Raw genomic sequence first — 18,226 nt, 5'->3', positions numbered from 1 at the left:
GCTACCTGATGTACCTACAGAAACTGAGCTTGACAAACCCTTACTCAGATGTCTTCCTGGAGACGCTTCTTCATATTAAGCAGGGAAGACAGCTAATTTGCAACCAAGAAAACTGTTCCTAGGGTACAAGAGGGAATAAGAAAGGGGATGTAAGACCAAGGGATCAGAGGAGATATGAGGTCCACCCACCAAGTATACTTTGGCTCCTCATAACTACAGCCCCTTTCTACAAGTTCTACAGGAAATTAGTCTTTAATTTTTGAGTAATTTTCTTCCTGAAACATCAGGGTCAAGAAATAGAAACCAAATATCTACTATATTTCCTCTCTAAATAAGCAGCATCTAATCTGAAGCCCCAGGCTAACATTAAAGAACATTTACCTATCCCGTGGTAAATGTGTGAGAGTATATGAGACAGAAAGAGAGGATGACTTTACTCTTTCTTCAAATCTCATCTCTAATCTCTCCTTGTCAAGGCAGAGAATGGTCTAAGTGAACAGCCTTTAAATTCAGGGAGAACGTATGTAACCACTAATCGCTTTGCAACAAAATGCAGTAAGTAAAACTGATTAAAGTAAACATGCTTATGCATAGGAAAACAATGCTGCAAGCTGATACTTAAAATGATGCCAGTCTTTCTTCTCGAAGAAAGAGACGGCTAATAAGGAAAAGAGTGTAAAGACTCTATCCCATCTTAAAATATTCAAAATCAAAACTGAAATTATAACAGTAGTCATTATGACATTGTGTTCAAAAAGAATTAAAAATGCATTTATTTTAGCAGCAGCATCTATTATAGATCAGGTTCCCTTCTGGCTGGTGTTAACAAAACAAAGTCCCTGTCCTTGGACAGTTTATTCTCAAATGAAAGGAAACAACTCTGTCTCAAAGAAAATGCTCAATATTTATTACTTGAAAATGTTGATCGTTCAAGAGAGAAATAAAGTCTAACCAAAAAGAAATGCTTTATTAGAATTACCTGAAACTTCTAAAACATGAAATGCTCTCATTATTCCAATTAAATATTTATGCCATATTATGAATAAAGTTTAAGTTAAAAGCATAATTTCTGATATGTTAATTTGCTATCGTTGACAAAGGACCACCTTAAATGGAAGCCTGAAAGAATTCTTCAATATGAAGGACTAAATATGAATTCTCTCTTCTCTTACAAAATCACACTAGAATGACAGTTAAAGTCTTATAAACCTACATGGAAGACTGAGTAGGAGAGGAGACCCTAGCCGATCATTTTTTCATTTAAAAATGAAAAAAAAAAAAAAAAAAAAAAAAAAGATAAGCATTAGGAAACTGACTTGGGTTTCAGCATTCTCTGCTCTAAGGGCCCACAGTGGGATGTAAGACAACAAGGACCTGGAAAGGTTCTGGCCTTGAAGGTCCATGGGAGCCCAGGGGGCAGGGAGTTCTAAGGTGCAGCAAACACAGGACCACCGTTTCAAAACATACCAGGAAAGAACTGAAATGCTTGGGCTGGCTCCCCTGCCCAAGCAGCCGCTCCTCTCTTTTTCTCAAAGACAGGTTGTATTACTTAATCTGAAACAGAGAGCTGCTAGATTTAAGATACCTTACGTAAATCAGGGTACCTTACAAAAGAAAACAGGAAGAGTACATGAAGGTCAGTGCATACGAGAAAGTAAACTCACTGAGGGCAGGACTTAACATCTGTTTTGGTCACGGCCGTATCCCCATCACCTACAATGGTGCTTGGTACATAGAAGGTACTTAATAAATATGCAGCAAAGGAGTTTAGAAGAGGTATTTAAAAAAAAAAAAAAATCTCCAAGAAAGTAAAGCATCAAAAAAAAAAAAAAAAAATCAAGGCTAGAAAACAGGAGAGAAAAATATAAAATGTGAACATCAATCCAGGAGATTAAACATCTGACTAAAAGGAGTATCTAGAAAGAACAGAGAAAACTGGAGGGCAGCGGGTAACTACAAAGAAATAATGCTTGAAATTTTGCAGGGCATAAGTTTCCAGGTTGAACTGCCCACTGTCTATCACAAAAAAAAAAAAAAAAAAATAGAAAGGTTACAAGAATCAGAAATGAGAATGGTATAGGACTTCAAAAGCAATCCTGAAACTAAGATATAATGAAACAATGCCTTCTAAACTATGTTGGAAATGGTTTCTGACCTAAAATTATACACTTAGCCCAAAAAAAAAAAGTGTAAGAGTAAGGGTACAATAATGGCATTTTCATACCTATGAAGCCCTCAAAATCTACCTCTCACATATCCTCTTCCTTCTCCTATGTACCCCAAAAAGCAACAGGACAATGTACTCTATTAAAAAAGGGAATATAAGGAAAGGAAAAGTGTTTGCATCTGGGAAATATTGAAGGGAGGATAGAATTCCCAGGATGAGAGCAAAAGGAAGTCCCACCATGATAGCTTTGAATAGGCCTGACAAGAACCAGTTTACACTGGAGTAAGAGAACAGGACACCATGAGGAGGAATAGTTAAAAAACAATAAAATCTTGGTGGATTTGTATGTCTAACCATACTAAAGATGGTTCATTTGTAGCGTTTGGGGATAAATTAATGATGAAAAAATAACAAAAAAAAAAGCAAATAAGTGTCTTTTTACAACTAATCCTAGAAAAAAAAACAAAAAGCTAGATGAAAAAAGAAACAATAATAAAATATTGTATGGCTAATATTTCTATCATAATCAATTGATGTATCCTAAAATTAGTAAAAAGCTACTTGGAAGGATATGCAGAGGAAAAGTATAAGGGGGGCACTATTAAAAGAATTAAACCTTTATCTTCCAAAGCAGAAAGCCAATGGATAATGTTTAAAATTGGTAATAACCATATAGGCAAAGAATTTATAGAGGCAAACAAAATCAAACAAATAGGCTTTGTTAAGTAATTGCATCTAGACAATAGTAGGAATCTGCTATTTTCCTTATAATACCCTAAGACTACTACTTTCTAAACTACAGACATATTGCTTTATAAATATAAATTTCAAAGAAAAATTTAATCCAATGAATACCCTATTCTACTGGATTACTTATTTCATAATGAGATTATGGATTTGGATCTTTGGAGCAAAAGCATTTAGTCTCACGGCAAAGGAAGATTTACATTTATATACAAATTTAGAGAAAGCCTAATTTTGGTTTTGAAATGGCAGTTCTCTAATTAAATAAACTCTTATATGACAAATAAATTACATCATGACAAACTGCAGCATGTCAGTTCATTCCTTCATGACCACAATTTTGCTCTAGCTCCTTGTCAAAGGAAAATCAGATGATCAGGTACTTACTCTAAAAATCTCAAAAGCCACCAGCAGTTAGGATTATTTACAAATTTAACAAAAGGATCTCTTCTTTTTTTTAAATCAATTTTATATGTAAATGCACCCTGTATGCAAATGAACTAGAGTAGGGGTTAGCAAACTATGGCCTGGGGCCAACCCGCCCTTGCTTTTATAATACCCACCAGAAGCTAAGAATAGTTTTCATATTTTACTAATGCTTTAAAAAAGATAAAAAGAAGATATTTGGTGACATGAAAAAAAAATCACAATATTCAAATCCTAGGGTCCACAAAGATTTATTGGGACACAGCCTTGCTCATTAATGTCTGCATCAACAGTTACTTCTTTCTAGTCCTGGCAGAGATGTGTGGCCCACAAAGCCTAAAATACTTACTATCTGGACCCCTTTCAAAAAAGGTTTGTTCGCCCCGGAGCTAAAGAACTTAGTTCTAAATTTCACTTGAATTTTATTTTAAATAAAACTGAGCCAAATTTATATATAAAAAATGTGCATATAAAGTCCTTGAATCAAGGGATGTTTGAGTAAAGAAACTTCAGGACGGTCTATACAGCCCTAGGAAGAGAAAAATCCAGAGGGATTTAAGGGTTTGCTAGGGTCGCTTGAGTTAAAGGGAAGAGAACCAAGACCAGAGCCTCCTGGCTCCGAGACAGTTGCTCTCTCTGATAAGCATCTGTCACCAAAGTTTTAACCCTAAACTCCTTTGTTCCTATTCTACTCTTCAACTTTCTATTACTAAATCACTTATTTCCTATTGGTTAAAATGTTAATAAAACATGCTTTTTATAATTTGACCTTCCACGAATATTTATGACTGGACCAAAGAAGCAGTATATATTACTGGTTAAGGGGAGTTTTAGATGTCAGGGAGACCCAGGCTCTTGGCTCTACCCCAGGGTATCAACTCTGGCCTTGTAACCCTTCAAATTTCTCTAAACTTTACTTTTCTCACCTCTAAAAGTGAGTGTACTATCTACCTCATGATTGTGGTAAGACAATAAAATGAAGAATGTTGAGAACTTAATGTTCTGACAATCACAGAATTAAGAGCTCAAGAAATGTTACTTATTACACTTTGTCTTATGTCCTAATATTTTATAATCATTCATTATCCCTGAAGAATTTCAAACACAGTGTCCTCAAACTTCAGTGCGCGTAAGAACCACACCGAACTTGTCGATGAAGACTCCTTTGGCCCCACTCCCAGCGACCCTGATTATTTAATCTGGAAGGGGCAAGAGCCTGAATTTCCAAGCTCAAGTGAGATCTGGACGCAGGTAGTCCATAGAATAGAAACCGTGTTCCCAGACAATAAAACAGATACTGAGAGGTTAAGACAAGCAAAAGCCTAAATAATCACAGCTTTAATTAAGTAGTCTGTTTAACCAAAATAGCAAGGAACTGAGTACTGCTCATTTCTTTGGCTGTTTTTCCTTCTACAACACTTTTTTTTTTTTTTAAACTTATGTCAGGCTCCATAATTCAACTAACATTACATATAAGATTATTTCTCAGTTTATAAAGGTTAGGACTTTCAGTTCCAGATACAACTAAACATTTGAAGAACTCAAAAAGGTCAGTACTAGGAAACCTCATCAGCTTTCCATCCTGGAATCCAGCCACACAACCTGTTACCACCTACAGAGGACTGAAGACTGACCCGTTTTACTTACTGGCATATTTGCAAAAAGAAATTAAAAAAAAAAAAAAGTAGAAAAATATGTAGTCCTACTTTCCAATACAAATTAAAACAAGCTCAAAATTTGACTGAAAACAATCAGGAAACTAAATACATTCTATATTAAGAAACCCTGATGTGTAATACATGTGAAGTGAATTGCATGCAAGAGCCAGACCTCAGGGTAAGGTTTTTCCATGTAAATGTCTATTCCAAAACCAGCGACAAAAACAGAGTTTACAGTGGCAAGAGTTTGAGAATGTAAATGTTTAGGTTTGCAATTACCTTGCTCCAGTCTAAAGCACAGGGAGCGCCTTGCTGCTTCCATCTCCGGAGTTGGATTATCTAGGACGTGTCTACACCACTGCAAAGGGCTCATGGATTTCTCTGATGATGAGAATGTCTTTGAAGAGCCAACGTATAACCTTAAAAAAAGAAATCTACATTATAGGTATTATATAGGTATGGTGAGATTACCTCTTTTAGAGAAAATAACACATCTTTGATCATTCCTATCAAAACAGAACTCATGTTTGATGACTTCAAATACCAAAATTACTTTTTAACAGGCAAACATTCCCAAACAAAATATGACACTTACTGTAGCTTGGTGGGAAGGACTTTTAAAAAAACTATGAAATTATGTCTCAGTCAGAGATTGGGGACTTTCGTTATGGAACTAACCCTGAATGAGTACTGTGATGATCGAACTACCTCACTTATATTTCTAGAAACGAACATTTTCATCTCTTTCTTGGCAACAGAATCTTACATGAACTTGGGCTAATGTATGTAAATATGACATGGCAAACAAAGCAAATATTATGTTCTTTTAAAAAAAATAAACCTAAAAATAAGTGTAAATCAGCTGTTTGTTGATTCAACCTTTAATCAGGTAGTTCCCCTGCCTCAAATCTATACTAAATTTGTTATGTGTTTCTTTCTCATTAAAACCAAACAAACAGCTTTCAAAATATGTTTTAGGAAGAGCTCTCTTCCAGCATCTATCTCATTACACAGCAATGGATAGGATTTGAAATCACCACCACAAACCACAGTAAGTTAAAACAGAGATTTCCTTTCACTGAACGAAATATTGTGCTGGCGTAAATTTTAGTTTCAGTGATAGGGTTACATAAAATGGTCGTCTTGAGGATTAACTAAAAGTTAACTAAATAAAGGAAGAAAAAAATTACAATCACTGGCTCTCGTAATTGACCTTACTTTATAAGGCTGTATTCTAATTATAAATCTCATTAAATACTCCACCAAACAAGGTTACCATAATTCTAATGAGCATACTTTCTTGAAATAACATACCTCATTATTCACTCTTTCACTATTTATAGTCAAGACTATTAGAATAAGTTACCAGTTACTCAAGATATATTGGGGAATGTACTATTCATCAGCAACTTATTCCTTTAGGTCAGGGGTTGGCAAGCTTTTTCTGTAAAGGACCAGCTAGTAAGTATTTACATTTTGTAGGCCAGACTCTGTCACATCTACTCAACTCCACTATTGCAGCCCAAAAGCATCACAGATGAGATGTAAATGAATAAGTATGGCTGTGTTCCTATAAACTTTAACTATAGACATTAAAAGTTGAAATTCAACTTTTAAACTTATGTCAACTTTTAAACTTATGGCGGGGGGTGGGGGAGGAGCACAGCATAGGGAATGCAGATAGCATTAATATGATGGCTAGGTGGAGGGCCAGGGGAAGGAGGGAGCAATTGGGGGGATTGTTTTATGAGCTATATAGATGTCTAATCAATGTACTGTATACTTAAAACTAATTTAACTAATTTTTTTAAAAAGTTGAATTTCCCATAATTTTCACATGTCATAAAATAGTACCCTTTTATTCTAATCATTTAATAATGTAAAAATCTAGCTGATCAGCTATACAAACCAGGCAGGGGGCCCAATTTGCCTGTTCGCTAACCCCGGTTACAGACGAAGATTCTAAAATACTGTTTTAATTGATTTAATAATAACTGTAATATATCATTATCCCCTGAGAGTGTAAACATAGTCCTGCCTTCAACAAGAGTATACTGATTAGTTAAAAATTTCTATTCCTGGGCCCCACCTCAGTGTTCTATGACAGGATTATCACCTACCTATGTAAATCCATCCCTCTCACCCTCCCTAAAGGAGCCCTGAACTGTCCAGTACTAGGTTGCTCTCTTTAGACCCCCAAGTTTAGTACAGGCCAGCTGTTCTCAATCTTTGGTGCATCAAAATACTTTAGGGGGCTTGTTAAAACACAAATTGATAACATCTATGGCAGGTAGGTCTGATTCAAACCTACCTGATTCAGAAGGTTTGGGGTGGGGTCAAAGAATCTGAATGTCTAACAAGCTCCCAGGTGATGCTCATACTGCTGTTGGGAGACCGCACCTGGTGATGGATGCACTGGGCTAAGTCAGTCATAGTAATCCTGTTATCCTCATTTGCCCAATGACTTCTTTAGGCACAGGCCCTGGACACAATCGTAGCCAATAAAAACTAAGGGGTGAGATTATGATGGGCATGTAGACAAGTTTCTCCTTATTTTTAAAGGGGTCACAAAAGACCCAATTTTATGCTGCCTACAACATATACATTTTATATATAAACATACAGGTTAATAGGACAGAAAATTATAAAAACCTACCCACAAAGAAAAGCCCAAACCCAGTTTCATCAATTAATTCCACCAAATATTTAAAGAATACCAATTCTTCCCAAACTCTTCCAAAAAACAGAAGAGGAAGGAACATATCTTAACACATTCTGGGACACCAGTGTTACTTTGATACCAAAACTAGATACAGACATTATAAAGAAAGAAATAAAAGACTAATACCCCTCATGAACATAGAAGCAAAAAGTCTAAATACTTAGTAAATTGAGTCCAACCATATATAAAAAGTTTACTTCGTCATTACCAAGTGGAGTTTATTCCAGAAGTGAAAGGTTGGCTTACCATTCAAACATCAGTATAATTTAGTATGTGTGTGTATGTGCGCACGCACGCGTGTGCGCACATACACACACACACACACGAAAAACCATATGATAATCTCAGCGGACAAAGAATAAAGCATATGACATCCATTCCTGATTAAAAAAAAAAAAAAACTCAGCAAATTAGGAATGGAGGGAAACATCCTTGATCTCATTAAAGGCACCTGCAAAAAAAGTAACGATGAGAGACTATGAATACCTTTCCCCTAATATCAGAAACAAGACAAAGACAGGAGGTTCTAGCCAGTGCAACCAGGTAATAAATAAACATTTAGATTGGAAAGAAAAAAGTAAATCTTTATTCACAAATGACATTGTTGTCTATGTAAAATATCTGAGAAATTTACAAAGAAGATACTAGAACTAATAAGGGAGTTTACAAGCAAGACTGTAGGATACCAGATCAATGTAAAAAGGTTCACTGTATTTCTACATATTAGCAACAATCAGAATTTTTGAAATTGCCCTTTAGATTTATAACATTAAAAAACCCATAAGATACCTAAAGATAAATCTGACAAAGATGTCAAGACCTATACAATTAAAACTACAAAACATTCTAAGATAAATAAGATAAATAAATGGGGAGACGATGTTCAAGGGTCAGAAGATTAAATATTGTTAAGATGTCAATTATTCTTATTTGATCTATTTAACAAAACCCCAATCAAAAGCTAAGCAGATTTTTGGTAGAAATGTAAAAGCTGATTCTAAAATTCATATGGAAATTCAAAATCTTAGAATAGCCAAAACAACCTTAGGAAAAGGTGAAGTTGGAGAACTACTACTGATTGAGACTCAACACAAAGCCACAATAATGGAGAATTTCATATGGCACAAAGATAAACAGAAGCAGAACCGCACATATATGCAATACTGATGCTTGACAAAGTACAAACATAATTCAATGAAGAAATGTTAGTCTTTTGAACAAATGGTTGGGGAAACAAATGAATATCCATTTGCAAAAAAGTAAACCTACTTCCCACAATATCTAAAGTTAACACAAAATATATCGCAAAAATGTAAAACCCCAAACTATAAATTTTGGAAGATATCACAAGCAAAAGTCTTTGTATCCTTAGATTGGCAAATATTTCTTAGATACAATTTCTTATACTGAAAGCATAATCCATAAAAGAAAAAGTATCGACTGAACTGCATAAAAATTAAAACTCTGCTCTTTCAAAGACACTACTAAGAGAATGAATGATGAACCATAGACTGGGAGAAAATATTTGCAAATCATATATTTGATAAAAGAACTTGTATGCAGAACATATATAAAAACTCTGCAAATTCAATAATAAGCAACCCAATAAAAAATAAAAATTATGAAAAAGACATTTCACCAAAGAAAATCTACAGATGGCCAACAGCGTATAGAAAATAAGCTCATCATTAGTCATTAAGGAAATGCAAACTAGAACCACAATGAGAAACTACCATACAACTACTAGAATGGCTAAAATTAAAAAGACTGACCATAGCAAGTATTGGTGATGATGTGTTGCAACTGGAACTCATACACTGCTGGTGGAAATGTAAAATGGCATAACTACTTGAGAAAAGATTATGTCTGCTTCTTAAAAAGTTAACATACACCTGCTATCTGTTCCAACCATTCAGAAGTCATTAAGTATTTAGCAGAAAGACATCAATACATGTGTCCATAACAAAGACTTACTTGTAACAGCCCCAAACTGAAAACCCAAATGTTCATTAAAAGATGAATAAACCATTATGTCCATACAATCGAATAGCTCTCACAAAAAAAGAGAATGAACTATTGATTCACGTAACACAGATGAATTTCAAAATAATTATCTTGATTGTTAAGAAGCCAGATCAAAACAAATGAAAAAAAGTACATACTATATGATTTCGTTGTTATGAAAGTACAGAAAACACTAATCTAGACTGGCAGAAATCAGATCAGTGGTTGTCTGGACTGGAGGCAGGCAGGATAAGGAAAGAGGGAATACAAAGGGCCATCCCAACTTGGACGACTGGGATACGTCCACTGTCTTGATTGTGGTGATGATTTTACGGGTGGGCGCACATGTCAAAACCTATCAAATAGTACATTTTAAATAGATGCAGTTTATATTTCACTTAATCCTTAACAGAGCTGTAAAATAAAAGACACAAGACAGGAACTGCTTCCTGCCCTTCAATTTCTTAATACTTAAGACTCAGGTTGCCAACTACATGTAGGTAAATGAGAGAGAAGCAGTCCTGACATAAATGGGCCCCTAAATTAGTCAAGTGTGAAACTTCCTTATCTCTAGGCTTTAACAAAATTTCCTCACTGTTTAATACACAAATTCATGTCACTATCTGAGCCTTTGCTTATTCCCAGATCCCTCTTCGCTGCCACGTGAAGCCACTATCTGAAGCACTGTTCTGCCCAGTATCTCCTACATCACGAGGAACAACCATTCCTATCTACTAGGAAGCTTCCACCAACCAGCTTGCTTCCAGATTTCAGATATTCACACCAATTTTTTTTTTGGGGGGGGTAGACTTTTTTGCTTTTTGCATGTAGTGAACTCCACAGAAGATTTCCTTAACCAATTAGGGCCTTTGTAATAAAGTTCTTTCATTTGACCACAGAGCCTCACAGCATATTTGAAAGCAGTGCTCACTTCCCAAAGGAACATCTGATTGTTAAGTGACCCACTATGCCATATTCATTTGTGGGGAGCTCTCCCTTTCACACTCCATTGTCCGCCCACGCTATTTGGTACTTAAGTCTCACACAACCCTGAAGTTCGCAGAACATGGGATGGTCATGTGACTGAAAGCAGGAAGTTCAGTTGAAAGTCTGCATAAGAAACAAATAGAACCCCAGATCCCCTCCTCTACCCCCATTACAGCCAGTCCCGCCACCCCTTCTCTATCACAACCTAAGACCAGAGACTTACTATGTAGACAGGCTGATCCAGAGAAGCTCTGACTTCAGGCACACCAAATTTAGTTGAAGGAGGGCTGAAGAACCTTAATGTACCAGAGAAATTAAACGAAAGTCTATCTCCTGATTCGTTAGAACCCTAGCCCCATGTATCCCTTTACATTCCTAGAACTGACTGCCGTACTTAAACCTTCCAGGAGTACAGAACGTTAATGTTTGGAGAAACAGATAAACCCAGAGAAGACCTAGAGATACTGAAAATTGAACTGCTATCCACCCAATCACTTAGTAAAGTGCACCAGTCAAAAAGCACCACCTATGCAGAGCTTTAGATAAGCTTCAATACCTCCTTTGGGTATGAACAAACAACCAATGACACTGGATACTTGTAATATTCCTTTTAAGTAAAACCCTGAGACTAAAAGTAGAGGGAAAAAAAGAAATGAGAAAAATCTCATCTGAGAGAAAATGTTGCATTCGTAAAACAAAAACAGGATATTAACAAAAGATACAGTTTCTTCGTTCTTGGAAAATGAAACTATTATAGCAGAGACAAAAGATTCAGTAAGTTTAGAAGGTCAAGATGAAGTCTCCCAGAAGCAAAACAAAGACAGATTTACAATGGGAGATAAGAAAATTAAATGACTGTACCAGATGAGTCTAAATCTGATTTTTGCAAGTTTTAAAACAGGCATACGCGCAAGCACGCACAAACACACGCGCACACACACTGAAAGGTATGTTAAAAACAAAAGACAACATTTCTGAGAGTTAAAGGCAAGCCATTGAGTTCTAGAGTGAAAGCACCCACACATGTCCAGTACAACAAATGATAAAGAGGCCCATACCAAGGTACAATGTGACACCATAGAACACTAGGGATAAAAAAAAAAAAAAAAAAAAGGCTAATGTCAAAAAGAATTGCATATCCAAATCACAGCAAACTTCAATATTTAGAACATAATGACAATTAGAACAAGACAGAAAAATGTCTTCAAACATAAAGGAAAAGTGACTTACACTTTTATACCCAGCTCAGCCATGACTCTTGTATAAGGGAGAAAAGAATAAAGATATTTTCAAATATGCAAGATTTCAAAATGTACACGTGCCCTTTCTCAGAAAGCTACTGGAGGCCATGACCCACCTCCAAGAACAAATGAAATATGAAGAAAAAGAATTTAAGAAATAGTAGCTCCTACATAGGCAAGAAACCTAAGGCATTCCCATGACTAGCATATCTGTTCCATGGATAGCATTACAAAATATACTTTTAAGAACAGATTTAAGAGATTATCAAATGTGTTGGACCTTATTGAGGAATTTATGGCTCCAGTAGAGTGTTTGGATAAGCAATTAGTAATCGAAGATTAAAGGAAGTGAAGGGGGAAAAGAGAGACCATTATTAACTCTTGGAGAAACAAAGGGTTTAGAGTAAATAAATTTAACATACAATTCACAGGGCTCAGCTAATAATAATTATAATCATAATACAGACATTATATGATTTACTACAAAAATTATAAAAAAAAAACATGGAAGGAAAAGAAGATATGGTGGTTTGGGGGTTAGGGGAAGAGAGCTTAGTCTTTGCCTTCCAAAACAAGTCTATAGATGTTTAATATATAGTATAAATACTGTTTAGACATAAAGAACGAAAGAAATAAATAGAGGAGTACAAAGGGATGTTTGTGTGGTGGATGCAGAAGTAGGAAAGAGTAGAGGACTGCTGCTTTCTGTAAAAAACCTAGCTAGAGATGAGTTTTTCAACTATTTACATCTTACTTTAAATTACTTTGATAAAACTTTAGAAGCACTATGTAAATATATGATATTAAGACAAGTGATCATTTTCAGAGTTAGTCTCCAAACAATGTACCCAGGATAGCTTTGAGCCTACTACTTCCATGGCTAAAGCCTAGAGCCAGATTTAAATAAAGAATAAAGAGATGTAGCTATAAATTCCTTGAGTACAACTTATAGATCTCCAAAAGTAGGTAAGCAAAGCAAAAGCTGTATTTCTCCTAAATGGTTCCAATCTTTTAAAGTCATTAAAAAAATAACCTTATCCTTTGGTAATACAATGCCAGCAACATTTACAATATCCTTTATTGCTATCATTCACACGACATACTTCCTAGTGACTTACAAACTACTTTCAACTTCTCTAGTTTCACTGATGGTATATTAGAATCTGGCAAGAGTATCTGAAAAAACTTAGCCTAAAACTTAAGAATTCTTCAAATATTAGAAAAGCTATTACCTTAAATGTCACACTAATTTTCCTTAACTTTTCTTCAATAATTTCCAAAAGCACATGACTAGAAGCTATTATCCACAGAGAATCTTTTCCATACATTTCATATTCTGGACTCCTTGACTCATACATGTGCTAACACTGAGAGGTCAGAAATAATACAAAGCCCACCATAATAATCCTGAATGCTTCAAATGAAGTATTACAACTGTCTAGAAAAAAACTTCAGTTATTCTCAAGTAAATGTTTGGTTCTAAAGTCATCCTTCTGGCAGACAATGCAAAAACAAATGATATGGCTTCATACACACACACAGAGCCTGTCATGGAAAAGTAACATGAAGTTGTTTCAAGCAACTTTAAGAGCCTTCGATCACGAGTTTTATTTTAAAGAAAGCTAAAACATCAGCACAGAGAGGTACAATCAATCTCTAGTTAAACAGTTTTCAATTCACTAGCACCTGCTAGGGTCAAACTGGTCATCCACTGCAAAGAAACTTACCACCACTAAACTATTAAAAAGATACACGAAGTCCAAATTTATTTACTGAACTATATCTTATAGCAGAATCTCACCACTCCCTCCAGTTAGATCTAAACTTTTATTTCAGTGCCTCATTGTAGCATCTCAAAGTTATTCATTTTAAAGACACATCAGCACATATTTTAGTCAACTCCATTTTCTCCTAGAAAACAATTTTTCAATTAGCATTGTCAGAAAATGAAGCACCCTTTGGTCTTTTCACTGAAAATCAATTATGCAAAGAAAACAGTTTAGGTGGTCTAATTTAGCTGTGCCATATGTATAGTACAAGGTGTTCAACAGCTTTGATGAAGAACTGGCAAGGATTTTAGCCAGCTGTCCAAGGTGTTGGTGTTACACATAGAAGATGAATATTCATTCATTAAATTTTCCTTAATTCATACTTATCACCATTTTTCCCTTGTATGATTATGTACTTTTCTCCTGTCCTTTCCAGGTGGGCAAGTTTAAAATCTCTGCCACTTTCCTTTTACATGTCTCAATATTCTGCTAACTGCCACTCCACTAAAATAAAGGTCTTTTTATGATTGTATTTTATATATTTGCACATTTTTATCTTGGCATTTTCTAAACACAGACTTGTCTTTCTGGCTGAGGTGTGCAAGATCTTCCTCCAGTGCTACACCATCTTCAGAGCTATGCTCTCCCACCTGTTTTCTCCAAGTCCATTTAGCTTTCAAACAGTATAAACTTGAATTTTCCTAACTTTGACCATAAAACACAAACACATTTACTATTTCAACCCAGGTTACACGCATGTAAAACTGAAATAAGTTTATCCAAGACAAGTTTCTATTGTTAAGATATAATGCACTCTGATTTTATATTCTACTGCACTTCATTTAAAAAAAAAAAAGAAACTTAAATATCTGTTACTTTTGACATGTTAAAGATACAAGATAAACTTAGAAGTTAATTTTATAACATTTAAATGTTTAAAAAAAACAAGGAAATGCTGGTCAATCCTCTAAACTGACTATATCCCACAAATGGCTCACATCAAAGCTGAGAAAAAATACCAATGGTGCAAATACTTCTGAATCTGTGTAAACAACCTAGATTTTGATTTTAATTCTGTCAGTAAATAACTGTAGGACCTTACATATGTCATTTCACCTCGGGGCTTCAGTCCCTTAACATTGAAATAACGGAGATGAAATACTATGGGATTAAAATAACTGGACTTAACAATTAAGGTTCTGGAATCTCAATCAACTTTAATTTCCTGAGACATTTAATTCTAGTAGCATTGTGCTAAAGATAACCAGGTTGTATTATGGCAGAATTAAATACTTTAACTTCAACTGAGATAAATATTTGAAGAAATAAGACAACTGTTTTGCTTCAAAACTTTTCATCAAAATGAAAAGCAGAACACACTGTTTTTCTTACATCAAAGTTTTGTTTGTTATAAATAGAAGATACCTATAGATTAAATAATTGTTTGAAAACAGACCTGAGACACTTGATTGATCATTTATCAACCAATGAACTATCATCAAGCAAATACTGACTACAAATTCACTGCTTTCCTTCTACACATAATTCTTGAGCCAAGTATAGTCCAGGTTGTTAAAAGGTGAATAGTTACTCTGCTTTATTAGAAAAAACAGATTTACATTAAAAAACTTGTAAAATGTTCAATGATTGATCTACGTTTGTGAACCTTCTTTCCTGAAGACAGGACATCTTAGCAGGAAGGACTATTCTAAATAAATTATCAAATATCAATTTGAACTCTTTAGGATGAAATCATGATAAAAATGAATAAAAAACTGCAGGTGATTCAGTTAATAGTAACTTGGTGCATAACACTTTTACCTTCATAATTATGCATCTGTCACAGGGAGACAAAGATATCCAAGATTTGTTCAATTAAAGTATAAAAAAACTGATGTGTATATATTTGCAAATTGATATGTAAAATTGTGTTTTTATCTTGAAGGACCTACAGAATGTCAACAGGGTTAACTTTGAGTTATGGTAGTAAATTGAGGGTAAGAGGGATGATTTGCAACCTCGTTCACTTCCGTGTTTTGACTTTTACGATGAAATGTAACTTTTATTTTTAAATATTTCTAAAATAATCAAGTACATATTATGCATTAGTTTTTCCTAATAAACAAAGAAAATAAAAATAAGTTGCCATCCTGCAAACATATATCATGGAATCCAAAGGAAAAGTACCCTGTGACACCACAAGACAGGGACATACAGTTTTCAGTGATGAAGAAACTACAAGCATTTACAAGTGGGGTAAAACCTGTTGATTATTTTTTCATCAACAGGTCAAAATATTGCAATACAAAAATATCTTAAAGCATAAAATGCTACGATAGAAAGTTTTCTGTAAATCTGGTGACCTTAAAAAAATTTTAAGTTCATCCCACTAAGATTAATGATCCCTCTGTTTTTCCACCTGGGATTGTAATCCTAGGTTTGTTTTGAGGAGAATACAATACTCTATAAATACTGTGCCTTTTGTCTGTAGAAACATTTGTAAAGTGTCAAGGCAATGATTCATTCACATATATTCGATGAATAAAATTATTAAAAACTGCTACAATTTAGATTTGCTTCAAACCATTTGAAGTGCTAACAGGCTAATCCCAATAAATAGGTGATTTTTTTTAAAAAAAAGCTATTTTGATTTTTAAAAAACTACGAAAGCCAACTTTAGGTATAAAATATAAGCAATAGTTGGATGACAACTAAATATGGTAGAAATCCATTCAAAAGAAATAAATTATATATAGTTTCATATTATTAAAATAAAATTATATATATCACCAATCTAATTCACTTATAATAGTATGGTATAGTTTTTAAGTACTAATATTTTAAAGCATAGAATTGATCTCCAAAAATATAAATAAGTTTCCTTCCATTACTTAAGTATATATATTCAGAAAAGGCCAAATGGGTACTAAATCTAAAATAACATTAGAGTGGCATAAGGGCTTATAGTTATTCATGATAATCTAAGAACCACGAGAGCATTTTCCAGTAACATATTCAGGCTGAAGCTGAGATTACAATACAGCCTGGCTTCACAAGAAAAGGTGTAGCTTCTAAAAACTGGCTTAAAGTTTCCAGAAAGCGGTGAGTTGTTTTGATTTTTACAGCTTGAGCTACTGCCACAGCTGCTGAAAAGTATTAAAGAGGATGAATGCCTTATACACGAACATTCTCCTTACGTTCTGATTCTCAGAATCAAACCAATTAGTTAATGTACTTTACAATCAGAGTTCTCATATAGAAGAGTGTAAGGGAAAAGGAACACCACAGTTCCCAGTAGGAAACCAGTAAGGTTCTCCATTTCCCATTCCCTCCTGTGCAATCATGCAAGAGCAACACAAAGAAAGTGAGGAAACCCAGCTTGCAAAAATAAGGTCCTAAATCAAAGCACCCAAGATAAAAGGACTACAACTATTCTTCAAGCCACTGCTATGAAGAGGTGAGTGCTGTTCATTTTTCCCCACATGAAGGTAAATTCCACACTATCTGAAGCTTCTACCCATCTGACCATATCCCACTACTTCTCTAGTGACTGAAGAAAGTATATTACTCCATGAGCGGCATGAAAACTAAGGAATTAGAACCCCTTCCAAGGTTACTCATTGAAGGAAAGTAGAAAGAGCTAACCAGATTTCAACTGAATAAATGCTCCCAGCCTTATCAGAAAACTTGGGAGTTTCGAAAAAATAGTTTCTTTAATCTCACTTTTCTTCAATCACCAGTGTAATTTTAAAAATTAAAGAAAGCTCCTTGGTTCTTATGCAATAGAATGTCCTCAAGTTGCCCACTCCATTCCCTGAAAAGCTCTCATTTTTGACACAATTACTAACAGGAAAGCCCGTGAGGTCAGCACAGTTAGAAAACCAAATCGGTCGCTTAAATGAGAAGCTATCAATGAAAATGCTGGGGACGTGGACGTACGATGGCACAACCCAAAATACAAGAACGGATCTCGAAGGGGCGATCCGTCACCAGGCAGCGAGGGACGGCACGGGAGGAGGGACCACACGTAAATCCTGTCCAGCGTTTGGGAGGAAAGAACAGTTACAGCCTCAGACTGAGGCCAACCTCTACCCATCCCCCGTCACTACCAAAAAAGACGGGGGAAAAGAACAAGACTGAGTGACAAAAAGACAAGCTAGCATGGATTTTTCAGTGAATGCTAAGGAGGCGCTAGGGACCCAATCATCAGCAGAGAGCAGAATACAAGGAGACGGAGGGGATCAGTACATCCCCAGTCGGGTTAGCCTGAGCTATTAGAAGCAGGTTTCCGCCCTCGTGTAAAGCCTCGGCTCACCGCCCGGCGAGGCACCTGCCGAGCAGCCGCGTCGGGGGGCACTGGCGAGGCCCACGTCTCTCTTCCTGCCCACACCCTCCCCGCCGCCGCCGCGGCCTCAGAGGCCCGGGTCCCGGGGCAGGGAGCGCAGCTCGGCCATACCAGGTGTAGTCGTCCTCGTCCCGCCAGGCGGCCACGCTCTGCAGGTCCAGAG

The 18,226-nt window shown here is 35.6% G+C and overlaps 1 protein-coding gene across 1 annotated transcript in view; it reads right to left on the bottom strand.

The window, feature by feature from the left end:
• The window catches only part of SLAIN1 (SLAIN motif family member 1), a 52,702-nt gene extending 34,482 nt beyond the window's left edge, over nt 1-18,220 (bottom strand). Inside the window, exons 1-2 of the mRNA XM_015590910.2 lie at nt 18,175-18,220; nt 5,275-5,414 (exon numbers count right to left, since the gene is read on the bottom strand). Coding sequence (XP_015446396.1) covers nt 5,275-5,368 — 94 coding nt within the window. The 5' untranslated portion in view covers nt 5,369-5,414; nt 18,175-18,220. The remainder of the gene's footprint in view (nt 1-5,274; nt 5,415-18,174) is intronic.
• Nucleotides 18,221-18,226: the final 6 nt, after the last annotated feature.

This window comes from Pteropus alecto, unplaced genomic scaffold, assembly GCF_000325575.1.
Source record: "Pteropus alecto unplaced genomic scaffold, ASM32557v1 scaffold72, whole genome shotgun sequence".
NCBI lineage: Eukaryota > Metazoa > Chordata > Mammalia > Chiroptera > Pteropodidae > Pteropus > Pteropus alecto.
This window is presented reverse-complemented; position numbering and strand designations above follow the sequence as displayed.